Raw genomic sequence first — 24,881 nt, forward strand, 5'->3', positions numbered from 1 at the left:
CCTAAACACCGTCATTGCTTTAATGACGTTGGGGGGGAACCGCCACCTGCTCTGACTCCAACCCCACCAGAAGATGGAGGAGAAAACAATCTGTGCGGTGTGTCATCATCCAGAGTTATCTGATACGAGCTGTCTACTCTACAGAGACCAGAAAAAAAGGAGCAGGCTTTGGTGAAAGTTCTGAGGAGACAGGTTTTGAAGGTAAGCTGTGTAAATATTTGTTCCCAGCTGGATTTGCCTGCACGGGTCATCACTGAGTCCGACTGTGTTTTCCTCAGTGGAGTTTTGTCGTAAAAGTTATAAGAGCCTCACGGACACCAACTGATAGAGAGGAGGAAAGAGCGGGGGGCATGGGATGGAAGTTCTCTGTGGTCCTCTCTTTCCTCGACCCCTTCATTATCCCCAGGGAGACCTCCAGGTACATGGGTCGGGGGTTCGAGGAGTTGAGGATGAGGTCGCAGGGAACAGCCAGGCAGGGCCAGTGGAGGTGGATTACCAGGGAGAGGCAGCAGGCCTTGGTTGTGATCTCCAAAGCTTTCACACACTCTCCTGTCATGCTTTTGAAACCACAGCTGATCGTTTTTCAGATGCGTCCGTTAACACGGCGCGCTACAGGCATGTCACACGTTTAAATCCTCCAGTTCGCGTTTGGTGTGGCCGCGGCATAAGATGCCATTTGTCCCAGTGGTTTTAGGATGAACACAAAAGTATTGTTACGCTTCAGCCTCTCATTTACACGGAAACGGCGTCCTAGCCGACCTAAAACAAGAACTTTTGAAAATGGCCTCTAGAGTGGATTTTTCTGAAAGGCCCTGGCCACTGTTGCCATGTAAACAGTAAGCCGGCATTTTCAGTGGAAACAGTGACGTCATGTTCCGCTTCACGCATGCACCTAGACAGTACAACAGAACAAGAGTACTGTTGTCAATCGTCGCGGACCACTGTGTTGTGCTTGTGCTGCTCAATCTACTGAATTTGTTGACTGTCTTTCAACAAAATGTGCATCTGTTGCTCCACTTCTGGAATTAGAATTCACTGATACACCAGATGATCAGCCCAACTCTGCTTCAGTGGAGATCTACTAAAAGCCGCTTCAGGACAAGACAGTTATAGTGCCACCTACAGGCCTGGCATGCATTTTGGGTTGGAGCTTTGTTGTGTAAACAGGGCCTTGGTCTCATTCTCGCTGTCCACGGGATAACACACTCACCATCAAAGATCTTGTACTGTCCAGTGAGTGAGGTCTGTAAGGAGCGACCAGCGTCTTTGAGTAGTCCCTCCATCTCCCTGCGGCTCAGTGTGGCCAGGTTGTCCTCCATGTCACTGGTGCAGCAGGTGTAACCCTGGGGACAGATGCGCAGGTGCTCCCCTGTAAAGACGACAGGTGGAGACAGAGGAGAAGGGACACGAATTAGTATAAAAAATGTTCAGACAATTTTCAACTCAGCTGTGATTTACGGTTTCCAAATTGCAGCAGTGTAAAATACTTGAGTGCAAACATGAAAATGACACAAGGAATTAGCTTCAGCGGCTGTATTTATAACCTTAGACCTCAGCTTTTGGCAAGGCCGCATGTGTGCGCCCGCTTGATTACCTGGCAACATGTGGAGGACTCAGTGGAAACGGGAGCAGTGGAGCAGGAGTACAGCATCAGCTCCCATACAATTTTAATGAGCACTCCTGACATGCATGCCTGTGCATGCATTTGCAAACACGTACATAGACACACACTCACACTCACACAGAGTCAGAAAACCAGGGGACTAGAAACAACCTGGAAGTTTGCTTTTGTTACAAGCGTAAACACGCACTACTAAAAACCATGTCAGATTGTCAGAATGTGTTTGTAGTTCATTCAGGCTGCAGCTGAAATCAGAACAAATTGTTTAAGATGGAAATAACGTCATCCTGTCAGTGCAGACGCGCCTCAGGCAAACTAAATTCATGCCTTCGCAGGTGAAGAGAGCAGATCACATATGATGCAATACTTTGGCTTACACCGTACAAAACAAAACAAACTTTTAAAGTTTTACCACCCCATTATTATTTTAAGGCACAATCCCTTACACTCACACTCACAAACATGGTATAAACTCACGGTGAAACACATCCAGACAATGATCCAAACAAACAAGCCAAAAAAGGAAAAAACACCATAAGGTATTAAAGAGGGGGATGAATAAAAGAAGGTTCAAGATTGTTCTGTCAGAACTCTAAAGACAATAAAGGAAACAGATGGCTCCTTCTTGTCAAAGTGAAATTCCTATTAACCTTTCAATGCACGTATATAGACAAAAGCTCGGAGATGAACATCAAAAGGGATGTGGAAAATATGCAGATAGAATCACAACCCTTTGTGAGTCAGTGCCCCAAGGTCATATCTTTTTGCAGTGTGTGCTGTTATTTATGGGTGAATACACTTTACTTACTTATTTCTCAAAGAAAGGGCCTCCTCTAAGGTTTTGATCAATGTTTGTCAGAGCAGGAAGGTGGATGCCCCTACTCACTTTGTTTACATCAGTGAGGAATTCTCTTTTACTGCATCTTGCATCTCGAATGCTTTGTGTTGTCTGGCATTAGTGAGAGCGCATTGTGCTAAAAAGAGTTAGAGCAATTTTTTTTAGCGATGTTTAGTGCATATTTATCACAGAAGCAACATCTTTCCTATTAATGGCTAAAAGTAGGCCACTTGTTACTTGTTACTGTTTGTGTTTGTGCAGTTACCTCTGAGAGACCTAACTTATTGAATCTCATGCTTTATTTTAAAGAATTGTTTTAATCAATGTCTCACAGCACATTTTGTTTACACTTTTTCTTTCCTGAAAGAGGATCCCAGGAATCCTCTCAAGCCACGACTAGCTTGCTTTCTGTTGAGATTGAATTGAAAAGTAAAGCTGCTCAGTTTCCTAAATTACCAGCAACTGGAGCTGGAGTAATTTTGCATGTTAAATTCATTTGACTTATTTTAAGATTCTTTAAGATGACACTTGTTTTCTACAATAAGATATTTTTGAACTTCAAAGTTGGGTTTGGGAAAGTAACAGAGATTTGAAATGCCGTCTCTAAAACTCTTCAACATAAGAATGGACAGAAAAAAATGGTCAACTCCAGAACAAAAGATTAGGAAAGGAACAAAAATGTTTTTAATTCCTGCATTTTTTACAAATGGAATTCTTTTTTCAATGCCAACTCCTGTTTCTTTTCATATTTGTTTTCCATGGCCAATTTCTTTTGTTTTGTTTGTTTGTTTTTTTTTTTTTGCCATTTTTGACTTTTATTTTTATTTTTTGATGTTTTGATTTTTTTTGCCTCTCAGAGGGTGTTTCAGCAGAGATGCCTGGAATCACTCTGTCATAGATTTTCAAATATTAAGTGGGGGCGAAAAGCTTCTGCTTCTTCCTACTCCTTTTCTGATTATTAAATTCTTAATTTTTTGTTTGTATGGCTTTATGCTATTGTATATCCATGAACTATTTTATTTTTGTTTGATTTTTAAGTTTGTTGTCCAAAATAAATCAATAAATAAATAAATATTCTAAGCACTTAAAAAGAACCATTGTGTTTGCAGCTAGGAATAGACTGGGGCTATGCCTGTCATGAAAATGAATAAATCAATTAACCGAACGATAAATAAAAAACGTCCTCGATAAGTTTGCCAGCCTCAATAAATTGACACGTGCATGCATGTTTGTTTTCCTCCTTTCTTTCGAAAGATACGGTTCTTAAGCCGCTTGCCACAGTCCCAGTGTGGGAATATTTTGTTTTTTTTATCAGAATGAACAAAGTGTGAGCTCATGAACACCAACGAGCTGATATGTCGCATTTGTTTGAAAATAGTGGCGACGAAGAAGAAGAGAGAGGTGCAGCGGAGCCTTGTTCTTTGACAATCCACTCTTACTGAGGCTTTTGGTCTGCAAAGTAAATATAAATAAAAGCGCCAAATGGTGGGCGCTCAAAGACAGTTACATTGCCAAAGAAATGCAGCCCTTCAATACGGTTGAAAGCCAGAAATGTTCAAAATGTTTGACAGACAGTACGGATTGACTGGGAAAAAGTACATTACAATTTTTTTTTTTTTTAGAGACAGGGTCCATGTTTTATTGTTTTTGATTAGTATTAATTATTTTCATTGACATGTTTTTTTTTTCTAAAAGAGGGTCCTTTTCATTTTCATTGTATTTTTTTCTCTTTCTTGTTTGTTAAATTTTTTCCTCAGGAAAAATAAATATTAGATCCTTAACTGCTTCTGTATCTGTTGACACAGACTTCTAAAATCCCACTTTTATTTATTTATTTATTTTTATAATTTAATTTCAAGCATCTTTGCTTTGCCTGACAATAGACGGATGTTGAATAAGAAATCTATACCGAAGTCTTAAAAAAAGCCCACCAATGGTTTGAAACCTCAAGCTAATTAAAGCTTTGGGGATAATGCACTCTGACACAACTGTAATATGTCAGCGTCATAATCACATCAGTGAGCTTAACATAGCCTGCACAAAGGCAGATCCAGTGCAGGAAACACACATAAGCACACAATTAATGATTTCACATCCCTCAGGCTGTCATTAGCATGCACCTGGTGGACTTTCAGCTGACTGTGAGTCTATAGGCACCATGCCGCCATCGATAGCATTGATTCTGGCATCCTCGCCGCTAAAGCTACTGATTCCTGCGCGCACTGGCTCAGCGATTACAAGCAGACTTTTCACCTTCATTTACTGTAGTCATAGCCTGAGTTAATCACTGTGTACCCTCCCATCAAGTGTGCAATCTCAGCTTTATTCTACAGTCAATGTGTGTATGACAAGTACCGATGCACTTCACTGATTATGTGTCAAGAAAGTTTCTGTAACTGTCCTTCAAGCACCTCATCCAGGCCAACTCTAAAGTGGAGCAATTAAAGGCAATTTTGCTCTTAGAAGAGGAGAGTGGAGAAAGGCTGGAGAGATCAGAGGAGAGGGTGACTTTGAGTATCTCTCAGCACCTTCTCGCTGGTCGAAGTGTGAGTCACACTGACGCTGGAGGAGGATGCTTGTGCTTGATTTTTGTGGAGAAGGAATGATAAACTGAGTGATCAAGTGAGGGCAAGAGTACGAAGAAATTGAGAGAAATAAAGAAAAGAGGGCGGATAGATGGAGGGAGCAGCCTAATGGAGGGGTCAGATGTAATCTGTCAGCCTTGGGACAGTCGTTTAAATGCTTCTACTGGTTTTAGTGGCTGTTTCCTCCGCTGCAGCCTGCTTTGAAGGACAGCTGTGCGCAGAAAAAGAATGCACACTCAGATGCACACATGGATAGCGGGATAGGAGGTGTGAGGCTTCCAGATGCAGCCAGGCAGAAACAGCCTCTTCACAGGGTCAGTATGCACTCACAACATCTGCATGGTGAACACAAACACACACACACACATACACACACAAGGATGTGTGCATGCAGTTTCTAACACACTCCCAGTCCAGGAATCACACAGCAGAAGAGGTCACCAGTAACACAGCATCACGTTTCCAGTTGGGTAAGCTAACAGTCAGCTTAACAGTGAAGACTTCCATTTGACTCAGTAAACTGGAGGAAGCCTTTGTGTGTTTTGTTGGAGTGTGTGTGCATGTGTGTGTGTGAGGAAGAGGGAGAGAGAAAGCAGCAGTAAGCCACTCCTCATCAAAGTGCAAAGGAAATATATCCTTAACAACCAGACTTGGCTCTCTTGCTTTTACACTCCAGCTCTCTCCTTCGTTTCCCCCTCCACACTTTTACACACACATTCACACACTCAGACAAACAGGACCAGCACACACTCACACACACTTTTTCAGCCTGGCAGATACTAGAGTAATCAGCAGAGGAGGACAGCTCAATCTGGAGCAGAGCGGTGTTAGTGGGAGGCTTCATCTAAAGGGCCACAACAGAAAGGGCAGCTAATGCTAACACTTAAGACGTCCAATTTTCCTGTGCTTACAATACATTTCCAGCTAAAATATGTTTTCATTGCATTCCACGAGCCCAGGGCTCGTACATTAGAGATAGACCCCGCATTTGTTGCTTGTTGCTAGGAGCCAACCCATTGTGGCTGCCTGTTACAGCAGCTCTCTATTCTTTGTCCGTTTTCTTGAAATTTTTCATCTCTATTTCGTCATTTTAGCATTTGGAGATAATCATTACTTTGTATGGTTCATTTGTTGGTCATGGACACAAAACTGTTTTTGTCTCAGCGATATTTTTACTAATTTTACTCCTGTGTTTGTCTGGAGATCCTACATGTAACCATGGCTGCATTGTTTACATGTGAAATCAGCTGTAAGCAGCCTGTAGCATGTCAATGCTAACTGGTGCATGGCCTGATGTTTCCCACAAGGTGAGGAGAAGGAGGTGAGGATGACGTGCCTGTTCTCAGGTGTGAGCTAAGAAGTGATGACATCGACCTGTCCTTCCATCCATCGTTATTGGGAACATTAGATCAATCTCCAATAAGATGGACAAGCTAGCCGAGCTAACCCAGCAACAGAGGTAACACCAAGCAGCGACCTCTAATGCTAATTGCTAATTTTACTATCAGCACACACTGTGCAGGGGGTGATTTTTTTCCAACTCTGCGATTCAGAGGGATATTAAGATCACAAGATTGCCCAATCAAAGGTACAGCTCAGGGTCATGTGGCCAACAGGCGCCCTACAGCTGTAGGCGAAGCCCTTGCCACCAATATGGCCACTATAGCCAATGTGCTTCATTTTCCGTCTCAGAAACAGACGGGTGATATTATGGAAAGTACATACATGTTTTATACAGTCTATGGGTAATACCAGAAGGCGGATTAGCATTATGCTATTCACATACATGGCTAACGGTGCTAACACCAGACACCAACGCCACATTGGAAGAACTTCTTATGGACCTTTTTGCACTCTCTTTACACTTTCTCACTTGATTGCTGCTGTGACTCCTCTTGAATTTCCACTCGTAGATAAAGTATTTTCTTTTCTATTCTATTCTTTTCTATTCAATTCTTTTCTATTTACTGATTTCCAGCCTGCTCTTGGAAACTTCCTGTCTCCATTGTTTCCGAATTGTTTCAGCAGACTGAATAAACTTCACGAAACGCATGATAAACTTGAAAAATATGGTCATGATAATAATAATGAGTGATGATAATAGTGATGGTTCCTGTCCTGTGAGAGAAGATGAATTACAGGGTTTAAGCTGATTACGCAGTTGGTGCAGAGAGTTGTAACAAAACCACTCATGAATAAGATCTGCTCAAAATTAAATGATCTATTCAAATGTATTCAGATTGTCAGAGTAGGTGTTCTGCATTAATCAGCCTCCTTCTGCGAGGCCAATCAGCACGGAGGTAGTAAGCCAATAATCTGCTAAGATTACACACATTTCTGAAACCACCCACCCACCCACACACCTAAACATTAATCTATGCCTCAGGGACACATTAGAAAAACTAACTGTTCACTTTAACCCCGCGAGAGTCCTCCATCACTTTCTTCCCCTCTCCTTTGACGGATGCAGCCTGCTAAATGGTGAGCAATTCCCTGACCATTAGCTTATCACTGCTCACCAGGGAGGAAGGCTCCTATTAAACAGCAGTGTGGGAAGGCAGAGTAAGGTCGTGCACACTGAGAGGAAGAATGGTGAGAGTGACAGTCAGAGGCTTTTAGAGACGGTGGGAAACACAGAGAGAGGAGAGGGCAACAGGAAATTAAGAACGAGTCAAAGCCGGAGCGTCTCGATGATTTGTCTGGGAGTCTGTGAAGGAAACGAGAGAAGTCTCCATGCATGGCCTTTGCAGTTTGTGACTGTATGTTTCTTTCTCTGGAGTGCAGAAAATCATCTGTGTTTCACAACATGATGCAGAGTCCGGTTTTGAGTCTTCATGAAATATGATTGAATTATTTGGGGGAAGATTCAGACTCTGAAAAGCCTCCATTGAAGATTTTTGGTGGTTTATTCAAAACCTTGATTTCTGCGTTCTCATTAAATTAGCAATAAAATATTCTGTTTTTATCAGGGACTCTTTTCTCCTTCAATACTGTGATTATTTCATTCAGTTTTAATTATGACAACCATTTTATATTTCTGCCTCACAAAAAGAAAAAGTGAATGGCTTCAAAACACCATTTCAAGTCTGAATAGAGCCCATGTTTATCAAATAACTATTAAACTGTATTATACGTTCACATTTCAGCATTACCGGGGTATACAGAAGTTTCCTGTCACCTGGAGTGAACTGCAGACGCTGCTTGATAGATCTCACATGTCAGATAGACAAACAGCCCAATAATCAAGGCTCTAATCAGCCTAAGCGCAGGGGGGATCTCAAATGAACATCAAGTCACTCCTCAGCACTTTTCATGTGCTCTAATAGCACCTTTGATTAGTTTCTTTAAAGACGCACATTAATGGCATGCTATTAGTTCTTAAGTTGCTTCAAACCTTTATGTTTCATGTCACTGAAGCTTCGTTCAGATTTGTGTGCCTTTTTGATTAACATCTTGTTTGTTGATCACTCCTGTCAGTTTTCTGTATTTGTTGACAGTTTGGTTTAAATCAGAGTTAAATTATAAAACATGAAAGCGGGACGGTTCACAAATGTATTACCAAAGACTACACGCAATGAAAGAGCCAGACTGAGAAAACTGTACCACAGAGAGTGGAGTTTTAAGGAGAAGACTGAATAAGATTATTAGTATGTTCACAACAGAATGGTAATAAACCCTCATGAAGGGTTTAAAGCAGCAGTCCCCAACCTCTTTTGCGCCTCGAACCGGTTTATTATCAGACAATATTTTCACGGACCGGCTATTTTTTGGTCTCCTCACTGGCTCTTTTACCCTGCCAAAAGAAACTTTCCAAAGATGTTTGTTTTTTGTCCATTTTGCTAGCTTGGGGGGTTTGGCGTCAAGAATGAGTCATAGACGGGTATGACGAAGAGAGAGTCTGGACATTTTTCAAAGTAAAACATCATTCAGAATTAAATAATAAATCAAACTTTAAAAAATGTAAGTTAAGTATTTTTTATATGCGGCCCAGTACCAATTGACCCACAGACCGGTACTGGTCCACGGCGGGGGGATTGGGGACCACTTAAAGGGTTTAGCTCAGCTGGCCCAATATTGAGAGGCTACAGTCTTTGTTACACTGGTCCCACGGATGACTCACAGCCCCATCATTTTTGGTGTATGCCACACCAATGGGCTGTGTAATGTGTGGATGTAGTCTCTGTGATGTCACCCATTTGTTCCTTATACAGAGTTTTGAGGCCTGTTGTCGACAGATGACATATTGGAAATGCTGAACTCAATCTAGCTTCTTTTTAAGTTTATTGAGACAAAGATACAGGACTTGAGCCTTTTTGCAGACAGCTACAGGGTGCCACTAGGCAGTCAAGTCAGCCCTGTCTTTCCATGGAAAACTCTTAAGTCAAATAACTTTGAAAATAACAAATTGTGAAATAAATCACCCTATGCACTGTGTGTAATGATAGGGAAATTAGGTGTTCAGACCAAAACTGTTTTTCTTTCTTTTTTTTTTTTTTTTTTTTTTTTGCTTTGACAAAAAATGTTGCTCCAAAGATCAGCTTTTTTGGTTTGGTGTATATGTGGTTTCTGGTGTTTCTGCAGCTGGCCTCAAGAGGACTCTCAAAGAACTTCAGCTTTTAACACTCCCACTTCGGTTTCATGATTTAAGACTGGAGCCTGCTACTTGGTCTAAAGCTTATCAACAGCAGAAGAAGGAGCTCAGAGTGAGGACAAAAATGAATTCTGTTTATATTCAGTGTCAGTGTACAAATATTCCCACAGAAGTCCTGGACTTTTGTCTGACACCACCCCAAACATACAGATAATGCAGATCACAAAATAGGATTAAGATGTTCTCTTAATATCACTACAAGGTGTATTGAGAAAATTCTGCAAGAGAAACATTTCATCCCTTGTTGAGAGAACATGTGCCTGAACATGTAGTGACGTCAAGTCAAGACAATAGCAGGGCTGAAATTATTTGTCAAATAATTTGAGTAGCTTGATTACAAAATCCAACAACTTTTCTGACGTTTGGAGACTGACGTGAAAGCATGTATTGATCAGCAGCTCCAGCTGCTTCTCAACAAGCAGCGCGTGTTCAGCCCCTCCCCTATCCAAAATCACTCATAGACAAGCAGCAACTTCTGGTCTAAGAATATGAGACAATGCTGAAGTGCTAAAATCTGCTGTTTTTTGAGTATCCACTTGAGGCTGGTTCCGGAAGTACAGGAAGTCATTGACACACCAAGCCAAAAAAAGCTGTTCTCACAGCAGAAATTAACCTACTTACAGCCTGGTTCTAAAAAGGTCTTCTGTCTGAGTCGCTAATTTCACTATCAGCACACACTGTAGGGGTTGAATTTTTTTCTAACTCGGCCGTTCAGAGGATATTAAGATTGTGCTTGCGTTTGCCCAATCAGAGGCACAGCTTAGGTCACATGACTGATGGGCGCCCTTATAGCTGTATGCACACACTTCCTGTCTCTCCTATGATGTTATTCCTCTGTCTTCCTGTGTCAACGACAATTGCATGCAAAAGACTCTGGTAACGCTTTACATTAAGGTCCTGTAATAAGCATTAATAAGACCTTTGTAAGTACTTATAAGATACTTATTAACATCATTTGTTTATAAGACTATATAACTGCTTAATAAGTGTTTAATAAGGTCATAGTTACTACAAGACAACTTAATCTATAAGCTATAAGGAACCTAACCCTAACCCTCTTTGTTTTTTGTCTTCTGCTTTTGTCTTTCATGAGCCCTACCCCAGCCCTTCCTCTAAACCTAACCATTCGGGGCTTAACCCTTACAATGACCTTATTAAACACTTATTAAGCAGTTATATAGTCTTATAAACAAATAACAATGTGAATAAGTATCTTATAAGTACTGAAAAAGGTCTTATTAATGCTTATTACAGGACCTTAATATAAAGCGATACCAAGACTCGTTCTGCAAAATTAGGCGATGACACCATTTAACTACTTACTTAAGTTACAAAAGACAGCACTGTATAGTGAGGAGGATGAAGAATAAAAGTTGTCAAATTTAGCTCACAGGTCAATGATGGATAAAATATAAAGTCGCACTGGCGCCTCATGTGCTTTGATACAGCAGAGATCATTATTTTAGTTTGAACACCACAAAGTCTCATCAAGAATCAGTTGTTCCTTGGTAAAATGTCTCATATCTAGTCACTGAACCTAAAATATGTCACCTAAAGTCACTTTTATTTACACTTGTTTAAAACAAATATTCATGTGAAAAATAATTGCTCTTTAACCAAACTAAATTTGTTTTATCCGATTACTCGATTAATCGATGGACTTTTCAGTAGAATACTTGAATATTCCATAGCTGCAGCCCGAGACCATAGTTACCATTGCATACACACATACATACACCCGTTCCTATCTACCAAATGCTGTGTGTTGACGTGTGAGAGCAGGAAATCAGGTTGCATGATGCAGGACGGGCAGGAAAATTGCTTTTCTTGTTAGGCACCTTTGATTAAATGTCACAACTGCAACCATGCTGACGTACTGCACACTGCAACCTATGGCTTCTGGGAGGGGTGAAATTTTACTACTGACATTGTCTTAAAAACTTTATGGAATATGTGTGTTTTTGCACATATGCATGCATGTGCACATATGTGATGGGATCTCAGAGATTAGCAGCCTAATCCACTCATGGGGGAGAGTGTGTGCATGCATGTTCACAGTGAGGTGGATTACAGCCAGAGCAAACCTACTCATGGAACACCAGGGATCAAACACACCCACACATAAAAAATAAATAAACAAATAGAGATGCTAAATAAAAATCAGGGGTTTTTAAATGTCTGATCCACCGTCTGCACATACCAGATCAGCTGAATGCTTCACATAGACAACACTGTGCCCTCTGTCTACCAGCTACCACCCTACATTCCTGTTTGCTGTTGTTCTGTCTGCCTACTTGTCTGCCTTTTACTGCTCTCCTAACTTTCACACACACACAGGGAGGCCTACAGGCGACCCAGGCTTTAAGCTAACCGCTCACCAGTCTGGTAATGTGAGCCAAGCAGAAGGTCACATAAATAGCTTCCTCGAGCCAGACGAGGTGGCGGCCACACAACACATTAATAACACATTACTACTGCGGCTGTCTGATCTCCACGCTGTTTTCTCTGAGCACAGGCGGGCTATCAGGCCATCTGGATAACTTACTGATCAGACAGCCACATAAACTGATATATCATCTCACACATTACCGATATATTATAAACAACTACAGGATTAAATATGAAAATAATTCTTCCCTCCAATATTCCAGTCACTCCCACATTAAATCAGACTCATATTAGTGAGTAGAGGAAGGTTTGACCAGCTTTTTGTTTTGACCGCAGTGAAGAGGAATGGCTTAATGAATTATATGATCAAGCAATAACCTGAGCCATGGAAAGTTGATGACTTGGTTAGAGTTAAATGTCTCAGGCTGCAATAAACCTGAGCAGTGGTCAGACTGTCTTGGCAGAGAGAAAAGGAACCAGAAATAAGCAGCAGAGGAAAATACAGGCTGATACAGGATACTGTAAAGCACTTCACATGCTTATGGAACCATGCAACCACAGAAGAGAGCCCGTCTGCTGCCCTGGTACTTTTTCTACTATTTCTATAAAGAAAACACCCTGCAAAGATACTTTCCTATTTCTCTATCCTTTTGTTCCCATCTCTGTAGCCAGCCCACTTGAGTAGATAATACAAATATCCCTGTAGTTGTTCCCAATGTGCTTTCTGTCTCTGAGAAACCTGACTTGAAACCCTTCCTGAAGCGCTGCCATTGTTTGACTTTATGTGGTGGCCCTGTTTCATCTTGGCTTTCGAGTCTCTGTCTGCTCTTGTTCTGTGAACTAGCTACAAATGACACTCAATCATATAATTTCAGAGGACACTATTGCTAAAATAAAAGACCTAAACAGAATATTCTAGCCAAAGTGCACAACATTACTGTAGCAGTGCAGGATTCCTTCTAGCGTCTCACATGGAATCTGGTTTCCAGGACTCATGACTGGGCATAGGCTGGAGCAATGACTTTTTCTGAGTCTCATGCTTAAGCATTCGCTGCATTTATGCTTTTTTTGTTTGTTTGTTTGTTTTGTTTTGTTTTATGTTTTTTGTTTTGGTCTTCTTTTAGGCCTTGAGCAAGACCTCTGAGCAAGACCTGTCACACTTTGCCTGCATGGATGGTCGTGAGCCATCAAAGTTTCTGCAAAGATGCTGAATGAGGCGCTTTATGTGTGATGTTTTTGGTTTTCAAAGGTCTTACAAAAAGCAGGGGCAATTATTTTTATTGTTTTTTAATTAATTTGAGTTATTTTTTAGGCTTTCATTCAGAGCAGGAAACAGGCTGAGAGTAGGGAGCAACATGCAAGAAAGCAACCATTGCCTGGATTCGAAGCTGGGACCACCTGCTCAAATACAAGCCTGATGGAGTGCACGACCTAACTGCTAAGCCGCACTAGTAACCATCTAGGACAGGGGTCTGTGACCTGCAGCTCTGAAACCTTGTGTGGCTCTTAGACTCCGTTGCAGTAGCTCCTTGTAGCTTTAAAAAATATTGCAATAAAGAATTTTTAAGAATTAATGATTATAGACAATGACTAAATAGAATAATGCTTCGACATTTTGCTAAACTAAATACACATCAGATCTGGCAATAAAGCCTGCCACCGCTCTACTTCACCTCCTCCACATCAACAGTCCAACCAACTTTCCTTTCATCTGTGGCTAATCACAAGTTTTCAGCCTTGGTAAGATAATTACATCTACAAAAAGACTAATCTGGAAGAAAATGCAGATTTTTATTCTGTGTGGATGGATTCATTTAACTGCCAAAGTGCTAGTTTGATATACATGCTTTGTATGTGGCAAGGCATTAGCAAACAACAAAAAATGATGACTTGAGCAATATTACCAGTTTATGGTATTCAATTCAAGAATTATTTCAAAAATATCTTTTTTATTTTTGCAAATTTACTGAATTTCAAAAAATTTAGAATGTTTTAAAATTTTTGAAATTTAAAATTTTTGGGGAGTTTTTGATTTTTTTTTAAACATCCTAAATTTTTTGAACTTCCAAAATGTTTTGAAATTTTTATATATTTTTTTAATAATCAACTATCACATCACATCTAGAATTGCATAAATTTAAAAAATACATTTTCAGATTATTATTCACTAAATTTTAGCTATGTATAGGATTTCATACACTTTCGTGTCTTTATTGTGAAAATAATGTAGAGTTTTGGTGCCTGAATGACTTTAATCCAGGTGCAGCTAAAGTTACTTTAAGGTGTAGCTAAAATTACTGTTAGCAAAGTGCTGCTGCAGTCTAAAATGTTTGGTCGGTTAAAATTCTGATTAATAAAAGGTGGACTGCAAACAATTTAGTTTCTTTAACATATGCAGTAAGATTCTTCTCTGGTGACTCAGACTCGACTTAGACTTAAGCGCTGGGGACTCTTTGTCAAGTTTGAATCGTCTTCAGAAATGCAAAGGAAACAGAGCCAGGATGCACATACCTGTTGATTATAGTGTGCTGGTAGTTTGTAGTACACACTTTATGATATGCTTCAACAATGACTGGATATTCTAAAGCAGTGAGGTGAAATCCCCCTTGAAGAAGTCATGTTTGGATAATAAAAACTGAAACTATTCAAATTTCATGCTTTCAAAGGAACCACACCTCCACTGGCTAAATCAACACACTCGTCTAGATTTGGGAAGCACCATGTCTTCCCACTCCACTCCCTAATGTGAACAAGATGCTGGAACTTCAGCCTCTGCAGCAGTGATAGTGTCATTGTGAAGAGTTATCAAGAGTTAAAAGAGTTAAGTCCAGAGTGGATTTTGACAAACAAGCAAGAAAGATGGGTAGGGATGCATCTTCTCTTTGCACCCCATGTTGAGGAATATGGTTAAGTTGAAGTGAATGCATGTTAGTTCATGAGTCCTTCAGCTTGTCTCTAAAATTTTGTGTAAGGTCAGACAGCAAGAGGAGGATCCCCAATGGGAGCTGTGATTTGTAAAGAACGTGATGGATTACAACCAGTTTAGTAATTAAGCAGCTGTAGCCCTGAGAAACACGCTCGACAAAGCGCTCTGATAAAACTACCACAGAGTTGTACAAACACGCTCTTTGTGGCTTTCTGTTTTTCACACTCTCGTACTAAAGCCTTCAACGATATGCAATAACATAATTACCAAGAAGTTTGAGCGCCAGCTGCTTCAAACCGTGGCAGGGAGCTGTCCTGTTCACTCAGCAGGTACATTCACAGAGCTGCTTCAAAAGTCTGATGCGGGGATGTATTTTTTAACCAGCCTGTCAGCCTGCACTAAAACACCTCCCTTCTCTGCTGTCATCTTAACTCTTTATCCATTCCCACCATTCTCTTTTACGGTGTGTGTTTAAGGATTAACTCAGTCTGACCTGGAATCCAGGAGAATGTAATTTACTTAGACTTAACAAGAAAAACACATCAACAATAAACTATACAAACAGGACAGACACATGCTGTCGCAGCTACACCCTGTCACAGACATGCCTTAACTTGAGCATTTGTCTGTGTTGACTTTCTTACAGATCAGAAGATGTGGGAGCAAAAATAAAGGAGACAGGCAGTGGAAAATGTCAATAGAAAAGATGTTCTGAGGAGGCTGATGGGTATCTGAAGCATATCTGAGACGGTCTGTATCCTCAGACGTCTCAGAATAAAAGTCGCAACCACAGGCTGCAGAGGGCTGACCTCATTTTTGTGTCTACAGGAATGTGTGTGTTGTTCTGGGATGTGTGTGTGTGTGAGTGTGTGTCTTAGTTTTCCACTGATGATCTTGCAAAAAAAAGTCTTTGACAGAAAGTGTCAACAGTTGATTCACATCAGACAGCACATCCCGTCACATGATGCAGACGAAGAAGTGGAAAAAGACACAAAAAGACAAAAGACTGTTCTTCTCTCCTGTCTGAGAAAATGCGCGAGATGGAAACGTACATTAAAAACCTTCAGGATGAGTAACAGAAGCCCTTTTCTCACCATAAAACTGCAACTTTGAGAGAAGAACTTCAAGAGGAGCTATATGACAGTTTCTCAGATGTGAAAATTTTATCTTTTCACAACATTTTTCTGACAAGGTTAGGTTGCCATAAGGAAGCAGTTTCCAAGACATGAATGTTTCTGTCACTGCAGATTAAATAAAAGCTTTTTTAGGGGAAATTGTGTTACACTAGCAGGAAAAATTCAGACTTTAAGCTGATAAACTTTAGTTTAGTTAGCTAAACTAGCTCTGGTGTGCACATTACCATTACTATTCAGCTAAAAGAGCCTGTTCCTTTAAGGATGGTGGCCTGCTGAGTAGTCAGTGTGTAGGGTTATGAGTACCTCAGAAGTGCTGTTCCACATGTCAAATCTGTATGTGTGTGTGCATGAAAATAAAACGTTTAGGGTTCATGGAGCTAAGAGAGGTACAGCAGCCACCTTCCACAAGCAGGTGAAGACAGGCTGGAGCTCTACCATATGGGTTTCATCATGGGGTGGAGCAGGAAGATGTAGCTCTTCTCAAAACTATGCTTGACTGTAACTAAGTATGATGTCAGTTTGCTCTTTGGCTTGGCTGTTGAAAGTCAACACAACACCATTTCACTGAAAAAGCCCTGGTAGGCCTTATCTTTTATCTTTCTCATTTTTTTCTCTTTATATTTTATGAGAGAATATTCCAAATTAATTGTGGAAAGGTCACCTGTACTAGCTACAATTCGCTAGTTTAATAAATACTGAAATTGTGATTAACTATTCAAATGGCGATGACAAAGGCTTGAGGTTATGGATAGTCGGGGTGGGAGAAAAAAAACGAAACACGATTTATCTGGATTTTTTTGCTGGACAATATTAAAATCATAAGTCTTTGTTCAAATTCAATTTCTTAATTTCATTCTTTGTTTATAAACTGGATTGGAAAAAAAAAATACCACTTTCCTCCAGCAGGGGGAAAGTGGTTTCTCTCTGACTCATATCATGTGCATTTTGTTGGAAAATATGGCTCCTGATATAGTCTATAGACATGATCATCATCATTCAACTTTTCCCAATGGTCTGGTGTTTAAAAAGCAAACTTAAATTGCAAAATTCATTAATATTGGAGAATTGCAATTTAAACTGAATCAGCACCACAAAAATCGTAATAGAATCGAATTGCGAGATAAGCAGAATGTCCCAGCCCTATTGGACAGTGTTTGGCCTCATGAAATAAATAGTTCTTGTTTCTGATCCTTCTGAATTTTCCCTCCTTTAAACTGGTAGAGTAGTCAGAATTTCTTTTGGATCATGAAACAGTTTATTCACCAGCGAGCATCACTTATAAAATCCATGTATTTCTTTCATGTTTCCATGGAAGTGATTCCTGGATTGAGGTGGACTAGAAAGTGCTCTTCAGTTTTTGAATATTGCAGGATTTCTAAAAGAGTGAGTGGTGACAAAATCCTATGATTACTTTAAATTGATAACTCAGCGGTTAAAATTGTAACATTTGGAACAGAGATGGGTACCAAATTAGGTACTTTTATACCAACCAAATTCTATCTAACATGCACCCATTCACATAAAATCCAATGGTACCATGTTTAGGTACCTAAATGCATCCTTTTGACTGTGAGGGAGTGGAAGAGTAGGTAATTTTCCATGCTGGACATGAACACAGCATTACTGGTTCAAATACTGAGAAATAATATGTTAACTGAAAAACATTGAGATTTTATTTTTAAACAAGTTAATGTTAATATCACATAAACACACACAAAAGTACCAAAAAATTGGTACCATTGAGTACTGGTACCGGTTGCCAGGTACCAAGAGTCAGTACCGTATCTCTTCACATGTGTAAGGTACCCATCCCTAATTTGGAATGATCCCCCTGTTCATTATTCCCTGTTTCTGTTAATGCAGTTTGAAGTCAGATACAAAGACCTGCCCTTTTTCTCTGGCATGAGCCTCTGAATGATGTTTCTCCATGAATTTGTGAGTTGATTTCCAGCTTTATTTTCTTGCATCCTCTAATAGCAGCTTATTCTGTAGCAGTGTTTCATGATTTCAGTTTCTCACACTGTATCATGTATGTGTCACTGTTTTTTCTGGCCAAATTATGACGAGCCTTGGAGCAACAGGTGGGTCAGGAGCTGCTGTTAGACTGAACAATTTTCAACCGACCTCAGACTAATCAAAGTTGATTTTGTAGAAATGGGGCAGCTTCTGTGAGATAATGATAAAAAAAACATGATGGCAGCTTCTTCCACAGGGAGGCCCGTCAAATACATTACTGCAGCCAATTTGAAAAACTGGAAGATACATTTTCATTAAAACAATTACAAACAAAAACCACACACTGCTTTGCTCTGTTTGGTTGTGGATCTGTACTTCCACATGCTGCCATTGCTAATGCCCCTGGGAAAAGGAAAATTGACTGAGCGGATCCAGACTCACTCCCCAAGGTGAGGCTAATTTTAAACCCTAAATTCCTACACTCAGGCAGATTTTAACTCTGAAGAATTCAAGGTCACCTCCTGTTGTTGCTGAACGTGAAATAAATGAGTTGATCTGATGTGACTGGCTGTGAAATTTGGTTTAAAAGATTTTTGTTAGCTTTACACATAATAGATAAGTCAAAGAGAAGCATGGGAGTCTACTGTTGCAAAAATCAGTCCAGCAAGTAATCTTTTAATAAGCGTGTAATAATAATAACAATTTTAATTTAATATGGCAATTATTTAATCAAATGGGAATCTCATACAAGGGCCTGAGGAGGTATTTCAACAAAGCGTCAACTGTGGAAAAGTACCATGATTTCCTTTCAAATGCCGGCGTGTTAAATGCCTTTTCATTCAATTTAATACATAAGAGATTGTCAAAGACAGAGAGCGCTGCAGTACTGTGCAGATACTTGCGCGTCTATGTGAGGGAGCGCTCAAGGCTCGACTCCTATAAACCTGCGAGCTTCCCTTTGTGGCGGGCCTGTCTCCTGATGGTGAAAGAACAAACAAAGCAGCCAGTTCCCCTCTGCTCTGTGCTGCTGAGAGGTGGAGAGGCTGACAGATAAAAGCTGACCTGCTGTTGTCAGGGCCTGTCAAAGCAACAAGAGCTAGAACACATTCAGCCAGGACTGAGCCACAGACACAGACACAGAGAGTGCGAGGTGATGCAGCTGAGAGGGATGCGGGAGAAAAAAATGGAAAGGTGAGCGCATAAAAAGAACTGGAGCGATGTGAAAGAAATGGCAGAGGGGATGAAAAGTTTTCACAAAGGAACCAAAGATACACTGAGAAAGATTGAAAGCGAACAAAAGCCAGGGGATAAAAAAAGAAGAGTGGAAGAATGGAAAAGGTGATTCGAATGCACCAGTGACCTTCATATATAGAAGTATTTTCACTCAGATAAAGACAATTGTTGTCATTATTTCTTTACCTTAACAAAGGCTTAAATCATACTTTTGAAGGGAAAAAGAAAAAGACAGGAGCTCTTTTCCAAACCACCTACTACATGCTACATGTTAATGTAGTATGTAGTGGGCACCACATACTGCCAACTGCTTTTACATGTAGTCTGACTGTTCTGTTGGGTCTGTTTTGAAGTATACTACTCTGGTTTTCAGTTTCAGAAAATGGAGCTACAGGTGATGGATTTTATTTTGCCTTTATTATAAATGTACAACACAAACTTTGTGTAGATCTTGGCAGTATAGTTATTTTGTTAATCATATCACAGCAGAATCATCATACTTGATTTTTAAATCCTACACCAAAAGTTTAAACGTTTGTTAAAAATAAATCTGGAAGTTTTTTGTTTTTTTTCAAAGCTGATGGAAAAAACACTTCTATGTGATTCACATATAGTTTTAAAAAATGAATTACCGGTTTATATGGGATTTAATGAATTTGTGACAGGAAGTAGGGCTAAACAATCAAATTTATATTGACATTGCAATGTAACAGAATGCAATTTTCACATGCATAAAAAAAGTTTTTTTTAAGTGCATTTCATAAGTGCAATTCAAAAGTTTACATATTTCAGTGTTTGAGCCAAAACTTTGTTTTTTATTTACATTTCTGTACTTTAGTTTGTGTTTAGTTACTAATGAGAGATCACTAAGATTTTAATACATTTGAAATTTATGCTCACACATTTATGTTCTTTTTCATTTTATAAATAGTGCATTCCACATGTTGACATATTTCAGAGGTTGAGCCAGAGATTTGGTCTTATTCACATTTCTACACTTTATTTAGTGTGAGATTCATAAAAGAGATGATTTATATTTACTTTTTAGATAATTGTTCATACTGGGCCTCTTGTTCTGCAGTGCTTTGTTTCTTTCTCTGATTTTATTCAAGGAAATTAATTATAATATTATTACACATCTATGAGGCTTGAAGTTCAATCAATCAATCAATATTCTACTGTGACTGTAATGGTTAAAGATATGCTATTCATTTCAATTCATGCATCAATTCATCTCATTTCACCATAATATGCAGGCCTGGCCTCCAGGAAAGACTGGTCTATATGTTGTCAGTATCCTTTGTTGTGTTAGTCATACTATAGAACAGTTTATTGCTTGTGTTAAATGAAGAATATTCATATGCATAATATGCAATATTGGTAAAAAAAAAATCAAAATTAGATCCATCCACCCATCCAACCTCCAGCCCTAACTGGGTTTGGGTCGCAGGGGCAGCAGCCTAAGCAGGGAAGCCCAGACTTCCCTCTCCCTAGCCACTTCGTCCAGCTCTTCTCGGGGGGATCCCGAAACGTTCCCAGGCCAGCCGAGAGATGTACTCTCCCCAGCATGTCCTGGGTCTGCCCTGTGGTCTCCTCCTGGTGGGACGTGCCCTGAGCACCTCACCAGGGAGGCGTCTGGGACGCATCCTTATCAGATGCTCGAGCCACCTCATCTGACTCCTCTCAAATACTATACCACAAATACCACATACTACTAGTGTATTATGTGGTTGGGAAAACAGCTTGAAAGACTACAGCTTCCCTAAATCAAAAATTTTAGTGATTTTAGGCTAAATGTCAAGCATAGAAGATCAAGAGGGTGATGCTAGCCTCTAGTCAGCTTGTGAGCCAAATATACATTCAAAGTGTATCGGTATTAGTTCAAGTATCGTACTCCTCATTGTTACCCCACAACACTAAGCAAAATAATCCCAAACCTTGATGTTTTTCAAACTCTAATAATATTATTTATTTTTTTCAGTTAACAAGTAATTTATCATACCGTCCCCTCAGCCATGCACTACAGTCCAAAGGAGTTGCAAAGATCTCCGACTCTCCGGAGCTCACCTCTTTGTTCTCACCCTTTTTCCTCCCACTATGAGCTCTGGAAACTGCACAATGCACATTTTTAAAAGGAGTGCATTCAGTGAATTGTCATAAAATCACATTTTTGTAACAGTATCTTTATTTTATTCATCAAGTGAAAAGAAAAAAGCGACAGATGTGCTGTTAGTGCTGCAATTATAGAACTTCTGTACAAAGGGGTAACGCAGGTTGCTAAATAATACAGTCAATAATTGTGATAATCATAATTATAGCACTTTACATGCTGTCATCCTGAAATGATGCCTCCAGCTTCCCCCAGGAGAAAGAATGTGTAATCTGTGCTCTCACTCTGGCTCTTTAAGGAGACGAGCGGCAGAAATGCATTTTGAATAGACGACAAGTGGCACGTGATGGAAGTCTTTAATGTTATTCTGCTATTTAACCCACCTCTCTTCTCTGCTGCTGCTGCAGCACAAAGGCTGTCACAGGACGCCATCAATCACCAGCTTTTAACCCGCACGCACACGCCCCTGCCACTCCCATCCAACCGTTTTCAAAGGCAGGTGGAAAGGTTGTCGAATCCTTGCTGAGGTCTTCTTTAATCCCCAATAATGAGTCAGATGAGTATTAAACGCTGGGTGATCTGATTACAGATCGTGAGAAAATATGACTGACGTTCTCTGCCTCACACATCAGATCAAAGCTGAGATAAGTCTCTCAGTCATTGCCTGAGCTCACTCATCTCTCTGCCTCCATCCCTCCTCACACGCTCTCCCCCTCTCTTCCTTTGCCTCTGGCTGGGAATCTGGCCAGGGAATCTGGGCTCCCAAAGAGCAAATCCACACTTGCCCAGATTCTCAAACACTGGTGTGTTTTATTTATGGTTGGGGTTAGAGTATAAACTCTGCCTTCGAGGGGCTTCTCTTATCTTGATTATTTTATATCAAAAGTCTTACTTTCCTATAAAGCGAGATAAATAATATCATTACCAGTGGTTTAATTGCAGTATTAGTTTGATGGGAACCGCGAAAGCGCTAAGTTGTGTAGTGAGTTTGCTTCTCTGTTCACTCCCTGTTTTTATCATTTTTATTCACAATCTAGCTGCTGTCAGATTAATCAACAAAGCACAGACTACAGCACTTTAATTAGTGCGTCGAAAGCTGTGTACTTCACTGTGTGTGTTCCTGCAAACTGACAATCACACGCTTTATTGAGATGGCTTTGGGCTTCATGGATTGTTCTCAAACAATCACTCAAAAGACTCATAACCAGTGAGTCATATTAAAAATCCTGATTTGAAAGACGGCCTGACATGGGAACTAAAGCTGTACAAGAGAACCCCTGTTTCCGAAGATGTTGTGTGTGTGTCCATGGCGTGCGTGCCAAGTTGTCTATTTTGAAGTCAGGTCAGGACAGGCCAGCACTTCAGGCCCCTTTTAGTCACTGTGAGTCAGAGAAGTCTCTTGACAACAGGCAGACACGGCTAGGCCGAGGGAGCAAAAGGCAAACAAATGTGAACATGGAAGCCACATGTTAAAAACAGGACAGCAGAGAGGAAGACCAATGTGGATAAACAGGTAGACAGACCGCAGAGAAGCATAACTGGGAGGACGGGCTGTAGAGAAACAACTGTAGAGCACTGGCATTTGTGAACACAAAGATGAAGATGCTGAGAGAATGTCAGAACTATTAAGTCTGTGGTCTCTGTTTTCCTCCTCGCCTCAAGCCAGCGTGTTCTCTCAGCAAACCACAATTGCACTGCACGAAACATCATGGAGCAACATTCGCCGCAGTAGCTTTCTCCAGTAAACCCAGCCACGAGATCAGGGCTCCATGTAGGCCACCATGTCTGATGTCACTTCTCCCGCTTGATGCAAAGCAGCATGGGCCTTGACCATTTACTTAAAATGACTGAGGAAACCACAACAACCACCAGCTGTGCCTGCGCGCTTGTTAAGAGGGAGACAGGGGGCCTTTTAGGAAGCTGAGTCATCTGACCTTCAATAAGGAAGTGGTGCTACAAGCGTGGTGAAGAAAAGATGGATTGAGAAAAATTTAGAGAATCTCCATACAACATAAAATATGTGCTGTTTTTATTTGATCTGGTTTTAAAAAACTAGACACAAGAAAAATTGCATAACAAAGTCTCAATGTACAGTGCAAATGAAAGAGAGGGGAGGTGTGCTCTGCCCGCCTAAGCTTTGGCAGTCCACAAAAAGTCCTGACCAAATTAGTGTTTAAAGATGCAATGAGGAGGATCTGTTGTAATTGGACTGCCTCGCCATCTTCTGGCCCAGAGTCTCACACACACTGTTGTAAAGTGTTAGCAAGGTACGTGTTTGTTTTGGAATTAAATGTAGATCGTATCAAACAAATTTTCTTCGTTCAAGACAACTTTTTACTGGATACAGCGCACTGAGGTAAGGTATTTGTCAGTACAGTTATGCAGTGCTACAGTTTGAAACGTGACATCAAGCAAACGTTGTATTAGCCGTCCCTATGTAGTGCTATCGGCAGACCAGTGCTCCAAGGTATCTGTAGGCTAATGTGACAACAAGTAAACACTGTCAGTTTGTACATAGTTTAGTAGATGTCTATATTTAGCACAGCTAGCCCAGTGCTCTGAGACATGTCTGTAATGTGTAACGTTAGCGAATCCTGGTTAGCTAAGTCCTGCCAGTCATCTACCAAGCAGAGCTAACGTAACCTCACTCTTCATTTTATTGATAGACTCTCAAGTTTGAACAGATCACTGCAGAATAACTGCTGACTGTGGGTTGGAATGAACATTAGCACAAACAGTTTAGCCCCTGTGTTAGCCTTTAGCTCGTGCTCTATCACTCTCCTGTTTATCTTTCTTCTGCTCTTCTGTCCTTTTTCTGTCTGACAGTTAGGCTCCAGTGTCCACCATCGCTACAAAATTAATTACAGAACTTGTTTTCAGCAAAGAAAAACACTGATCTCTCTGCTTATTACTAAACTTCATCAGCTGGCGTAGTATTGTCATAGAGACTTAGATGTGCCATAAATCAATCTGAGCTAGCTAAGAAGTAGAAATTTAAAATAACCAGTAACCTGAAATATTGGCGCTGGTAATCTCATTTTAAGTGTGGATTACTTTAAGAAATATATCTAGGAGGGAGACTTTTTCAAGATCACTTACAAACTCCTCACAGCCCCTTTAACTACATTGCCACATATGATCTTTTTTGTTCTATGTTATCTGTGTGTGCTATGATTGTATTTAGGTTTTTACTGCTTTGATAAATTAACATCTTCTTCTTTTTATTTTAGTTTGCAGTGAAATCTGGTTAAGTCCCACTGGAAAGTCTGCAGACTCACAGGAATTGTGTATTATGTTGTTTTAAAGTGCACACCACTGACTTTGGACAACCCACCTCAGCCTCTCATCTATTTCCACAAGGTTGACCAAAACCTGCATCAGCATTTCCATTGTGGTGACTGTCACCATTTGGGTGCAGAAAACCTCTTAAGAAACCA

The 24,881-nt window shown here is 40.3% G+C and overlaps 1 protein-coding gene across 4 annotated transcripts in view; it reads right to left on the reverse strand.

The window, feature by feature from the left end:
• gpc1b (glypican 1b) overlaps nt 1–24,881 on the reverse strand; it is a 135,324-nt gene that overhangs the window by 52,360 nt on the left and 58,083 nt on the right. For all 4 annotated transcript variants that reach the window (XM_074688718.1, XM_074688715.1, XM_074688717.1 and 1 more), the window contains one exon: nt 1,211–1,369. In XM_074688718.1, coding sequence (XP_074544819.1) covers nt 1,211–1,369 — 159 coding nt within the window. The remainder of the gene's footprint in view (nt 1–1,210; nt 1,370–24,881) is intronic.

The sequence above is a fragment of the Halichoeres trimaculatus genome, unplaced genomic scaffold, assembly GCF_033239565.1.
Source record: "Halichoeres trimaculatus isolate MK-OKI-2021-1 unplaced genomic scaffold, fHalTri1.1 fHalTri1_scaffold_15, whole genome shotgun sequence".
NCBI lineage: Eukaryota > Metazoa > Chordata > Actinopteri > Labriformes > Labridae > Halichoeres > Halichoeres trimaculatus.